Genomic DNA, 6000 nt, shown 5'->3' with positions numbered 1-6000 from the left:
TGGGCAATCCTCCACTGCCTTCCTGGGCCACAGCAAAGAGCTGGACTGGAAGAGGAGCAACCGGGACAGAATCCGGTGCCACAACCGGAACTAGAACCCGGGGTGCCAGCTCCGCAGGCAGAGGATTAGCCAAGTGAGCCGTGGTGCCGGCCTAAAAAGATTTATTTATTTGAAAGTCAGAGTTAAAGAGAGTGAGAGGGAGAGACAGAGAGAGAAACCTGCTCTCCTCTGGTTCACTCCCCCAATGGCCACAACTGCCTGGACTGGACCAGGCCAAAACCAGAAGCCTGGAGCTTCTTCTAGGTCTCCCACTGGGTGCAGGGAGAACTTAGGCCATCCTCCTCTGCTTTCCCAGGCACATTATCAGGGAGCTAGATTGGAAATGGGGCAGCTTTATCTACTACATCGCAACACCAGCCCCAGATTCCAGCTTTTTGTTGATGTGAGGCAGTGTGTGATGGCTCAAGTGGCTGACTCCCTGTGACCCACATGGAAGACCCACATTGAGTTGCCAGCTCACCTCTATGCCTGGCCCACCCTGGGCTGCTGTGGGTATGGGGTAGGGATGGAGCAGCAGATGGAAAATCTGTGTTTTTGTGTCTCTGCCTTAAAAAAAATTACACAGGGATGTACAGGGAAATGTCTGTCCCTTGCACTTGACTCTTAGTCACAAGGTTTCCTTTCCAAAGCCACCCATTGATACCAATTTCTTGGGAAAAGAATGTATTTCTAAAAAGCATTTACTTCATATCTTTTCATGGCTTATCAGTCTCTACAAGATAAAAGACCAAACTGAAAAGCACCTATGGGGCCTTTCAGCATTTTGTTCCTGTTTGTCTCCCATTTTTTAACAAGCCCCTCTGGGCCAACACTCTGGTGCAACAGTTTAAGCTACTGTCTGCAGTGCTGGCATCTTGTATGGGCACCAGTCTGGGTCTTGATATATACCTCTCTGTCTCTCCTTTTTAAAAATTTTTAAAAAATTTTAAAAGATTTATTTATTTGAAAGGCAGAGTGACAGAGAGGCAGAGGCAGAGAGAGAGTGAGAGGTCTTCTATCCACTGGTTCACTCCCTAGTTGGCTGCAATGGCAGGAGCTGTGTCCATCTGAAGCCAGGAGCTTCTTCCCACGTGGGTGCTGAAGCCCAAGGACTTGGGCCATCTTCCATTGCTTTCCCAGGCCATAGCAGAGAGCTGGATCAGAAGTGGAGCAGCTAGGACTTGAATTGGCACCCATATGGGATGCACTGCAGACAGCGGCTACCCACTACTCCACAGCTCACTAGGCTAATCCTCCGCCTTGCGGTGCTGGCACACTGGGTTCTAGTCCCGGTCGGGGCGCCGGATTCTGTCCCGGTTGCTCCTCTTCCAGGTCAGCTCTCTGCTGTGGCCAGGGAGTGCAGTGGAGGATGGCCCAAGTGCTTGGGCCCTGCACCCCATGGGAGACCAGGATAAGTACCTGACTCCTGCCATCGGATCAGTGCGGTGCGCTGGCCGCAGCGCGTCAGCTGTGGCGGCCATTGGAGCGTGAACCAACGGCAAGAAAGAAGACCTTTCTCTCTGTCTCTCCTCACTATCCCACTATCCACTCTGCCTGTCCAAAAACAAACAAGCAAACAAACAAACAAAAACAGGTCCCTATACATCTAGAATCCATCCTCTGTAACCATTAGCTCTTCCCCAACCCAAGTAAGATTTACTTCTCCTGTGGTTTTTTCATATTCTCTTCTTCTACCTGGGATACCTTTCCCCATTTCTGCCTATTTCCCACACCACCCTTTTGCTTAAGTAGAAAATCTCTCTTAATATTCCTTTATTAACACACTCAAATCAAAGCCTTCACAGACCTCTACAGAGAAAGGTTACACCCTCCTCTCATGATGCTTTTTAGGACCATATATATATTTTTATTATAGCACCTGTTATATTGCTTTGTTTGCCACTGGAAGGCAGACACTGTGTTCCTTTGTTTAAGTCCCCAGTGTTTAGCAAGCTGTCTGATATATAGCTATTGTTTAATAAAGATAGATGTTAGTTATAAAGTAACTACAACTAGGCTAAGGAAATGTTAGGTTATATTAAGAACAGTATAATATACAGAATTTTTAGCCCTGGACATCATATGTAGAGACTGACATTGACAAAGTTTAATATCCACTTGATAGTCTAGAGTCTAATAACATTGTGATGACCCTGAGAAGAAAAGACCAACAGGAGAACATGCACTACAGAGCTAGAAAGGAGAGAGCTGACAATTAACTACCTTGTCCTCCACGAGACCAGAGGTTCCTAATCTTAGCGCTGAGTCACCCGGGTATGTCTTCATCAGGGCCGAGAGGTCCCATCACTTATCTGTACTAAAAAAAACTCACCCCCTAAAGGTGGTAAACAATTTACTTTTTTTTCCTTCTCTTAAACTAGAGTGGATTCAGGTTACTTCTATAATGTCACCCCTGCCCACCTATATTCCAATATACTATGGTGAGACAGAGATAGAATTACCACTGATAGGCTCAGAAACTGTGTGTAAGCCCCAGTTTACCTTATCTTTGCTCCCATCCTGGTTGGTTGAGAGGGTGGCTATTTAAAGAACGGTCACTAAAGACCCTGGCTTTTCACTTTTTTTAAAAAATGGAACTTGCCACAGTGTCTGATAGTAAACAAAACTGTGAAAGAAGAGAGAAGGTTTGGGGATGAATTCATGGGGGAAAATGAAAGGAAGAGACCAAAATTTAAAAAAGGAATGAAGGAAAAAAAAAAGCAAAGGAATACAGGAGACTTATTATTTTAGAAACTGTTAATTGGATTAAACATAAAAACAACAAAACCCCAAAATATCAGGCAGTTAATGCTGCTTAAACTGAGACTAAAGGAACTGGATAAGATGACCTCTAAAATTCCTACCCAATATTTGAATCTATGATTTGAGGCTTTTTATTTCCCCATCAATGCTTTTAAGTGGAAATGACATCTAATCACTATTTGTTAAATTGCATTATAATCTACAATAACATAAAGTAGAAACAAACTGATGTCCCTGCTTAAAAAAAATGTTTCCTTTTTGAATCTTCATGGTTTCACAAGGAGATTGGCAAACAGATTTGCCAGACTCAGGGTCAGTTTCCTCCTTTTCAAGAAGTTTAGTGGCTTAACTGACACAGAGCTGAGGTATCTTGTGATCTTTTTCTTTCATGTTAAATGAAATAGTAGAACTCTGCTGGGCTAAATTCTAGACATGATGCAAATTTAATGTAACTTAAGGTGTTATTACAGGGGCTGGCATTGTGGCAAAACAGGGTAAGTCACAACCTGTGATGCCAGCATCCCACATGAATGGTAATTTGAGTCCTGACTCTCCACTTCCAATCTATCTCCTGACTAATGTGCTTGGGAAACCAGGGGAAGGTGATCAAAGTGCTTGGACCCCTGCCACCCACATGAGACCCAGATGGAGTTCCAGGATCCTGGCTTTGGCCTGGGCAAGCTGTTGCCAGGGTTTGGGGAGTGAATCAGTAGATGGAAGATCTTCCTCTCTTTCCAGGTCTGCTAAGCTTAAAGGCAGGGATTTTCATTTCCCTTGCAATAGGATCTTTCGAACAAAACAGTCCTTAATACGTGCTACTTTGGTTTCTTAACAAAAAGAGGAGACAATCAGGACAGTTGGGTAACTTTCAGCTCATAACACTATTATTTAATTTCTCAATGAATTGATATACTGTCAGTAGGGCTAGTTTCTACCAAGAGAGTGACAATTACACTGCTTACAGACTCTCTACCCCAGCTTCAAAAGTGAAGAAAGTGCAGAGGGAAGCAGCAAGAGACAGTCCTGGCCCAAGGTCAACAGGCTAAACTTGGTGATGGCCTTCTTGCTGGCAGCATCTAGAGGCAGCCTGCACATATATTTTGGGAGCCAGAGAGAAAGCAAGTGGGAGATGGGAGAGTTTTAGAGGTAATTTATTTTTGTTGGAAAGGAAAATGATGACATTTCTTAGTTTTATACTTTCTTATACTCTTTTCATGAAGAGTCCAACTTTTTACCCATTGACACTGGTCCAAATGCTATGACACGGCAAAACCGAGAGCATATAAACTTTTTTTCTTTCTTTTTTGGATGACACATTTGACTTTGCCTACTGTTGGAGGCATGTGATAATTCTCCGTGGAATTCAGTAACAAACTTACTGAAAAATTATATTACAAATAAGCACACTTTACTTTCTCTGTGACATAGTATGGTTTCATCTACACAGACAATAAAGTTTTATTCCTTGCACATACAATAAATGGTCGATGTAACTGTAAACGTTATCGTCAGTCCCGTGATAGTGTGCATTTTACTGATAATCTAAACATAGTAATTCCTGTACAGCGAAAGGGCAGGGTAGCATCGCTTTCTGCCTGATAAGCATACAACCCCACAGGTGCCCAGCCTCCCTCTTCCTTAAGGAAAGCATCCAGGAGAAAACACCGACAAGCCTGCTTGAACTGCCCAATGGTAACTTATGGCTCACAGCGAAGTAAGAGCGATGCAGGGGAAAGTCCGAGAGGCAAATGAACACTCCCTGTGGCACCTGGACCCCGTCTGGGAAGGAAAGGTGATAATCAGGGAGGAGCCCCCTGCCATGGTTCAGTTCACGCTGCACAAGTAAAAGAGCCACGATCTGCACCACCCCAGAGGGCTTCCCAGGGCCCATCGCCCCTCCCCGGAATCTCAAGGAGAACGGCGCCCCCGCCCCGCACAGAAGCGGTTATCAGTGGCGCCCACTGCCCGAGAAAGGGCGGAGGGGCTACCGCCCTCCTGGACTACCCGGGAAGCTGGGCGGGTGCCGAGCCCGAAAGGATGCGGGGCGACCAAGGGGACTGGGGGGCCCCTGCCAGCGACCGCAGCCCGCCCCGCCCGGGGGAGCGGCGGCTCCAGGTGGCCAGGCCCGGGCGGCGCGCGCGGGGCGGCGGCTCGGCCCCGCAGCTGCTCGCCCGCGTCCCCACCCCCTCGCCGCCCGCCCGCCCCCGGCGCGGCCCTGCCCGCCCCCTCCGCCCCCTCCCGCGGCGCCGTGCGCAGACTCAGTGTCTGGAGGAAGATGGCGACAGCCGAGAAGCAGAAACACGACGGGCGGGTGAAGATCGGCCACTACATCCTGGGGGACACGCTGGGGGTCGGCACCTTCGGCAAAGTGAAGGGTGAGGACCCCAGGGGAAGGGTTTGGCCCCGGCCCGGGAGCCGCGGGACTCCCGCGTTTCGCACCTCTTCCTCCTCCCGGTCCTCCCTGTCCCTAGATTCCCGGGCTCGGCAGACCCTCTCCGGGCTCTGTTCGGAGCCGTGCCCGAAGCTACCGAGCGAAGTGGGCGCTGCTCCCTTTGCGGGTGGGAGTAGGGTGGGGACCAGTCGCCATGGCGACGGCGCTGCGGTCGGTGCGAGGGAGGAGATGCCGAGGTGCGAACTTTCCCAGGTGGCGGCGTCCGGAGCTGCCCCGCGCGCTAGGTCTGCAGCGTGGGGTCCCGGGGGTCTCGGCCAGGAGGCGGGGGAGGCGGCCTCCTGTCCGGCTGGTTGTGCTCTTGGCTCCACGCCAGCCCATCGCTTTCCTGGCGGTCCTCCGCCTTGTCCGTATTTCCGTCTTCAGCAGGCTAGGGAAAGCATAACGGCCCCTGCTGTTTCCTGAGCATGAGAGATGTTCTCCCAGTTGAGGTTGCTTTGAGTATAGCCTGAATAATTTTTTTTTTAAATCCATTTCGTCCGAAAAGATGACTGACCTTGTGTAAAGCAGTTAAGGGGAGCTGGTGCGACCCTTGGTTTACCTTACAAATGCAGACTCCCGACCTTCAGTGTTTCTGAATTACCGGTTTTGCAGTATCTGCATGCTGAACCTGGTAGGCTACTGTAGATGTTGCCTCTAGATAATATTTATTAATTAGTAGAGTTCGTTTCCTTTTATTTTGGGAAGATATTTATTTTTAATGTTTAGAAATTGATTTTTATTTACTTGGAAGACAGAGACAGACACAT

General features: G+C 48.4%; 1 protein-coding gene across 4 annotated transcripts in view; it reads left to right on the top strand.

The window, feature by feature from the left end:
- The first annotated feature begins 5022 nt into the window (after window positions 1–5022).
- PRKAA1 (protein kinase AMP-activated catalytic subunit alpha 1) overlaps window positions 5023–6000 on the top strand; it is a 32033-nt gene continuing 31055 nt past the window's right edge. For 2 of the 4 annotated variants that reach the window (XM_070056674.1, XM_070056673.1), the window contains exon 1: window positions 5023–5177. In XM_070056674.1, the coding sequence (XP_069912775.1) occupies window positions 5078–5177 (100 nt within the window). In that variant the 5' untranslated portion in view covers window positions 5023–5077. The remainder of the gene's footprint in view (window positions 5178–6000) is intronic. The other 2 variants (XM_070056675.1, XM_051853781.2) reach the window with 1 other exon arrangement.

Source organism: Oryctolagus cuniculus, chromosome 14, assembly GCF_964237555.1.
Source record: "Oryctolagus cuniculus chromosome 14, mOryCun1.1, whole genome shotgun sequence".
Taxonomy (NCBI): domain Eukaryota; kingdom Metazoa; phylum Chordata; class Mammalia; order Lagomorpha; family Leporidae; genus Oryctolagus; species Oryctolagus cuniculus.
This window is presented reverse-complemented; position numbering and strand designations above follow the sequence as displayed.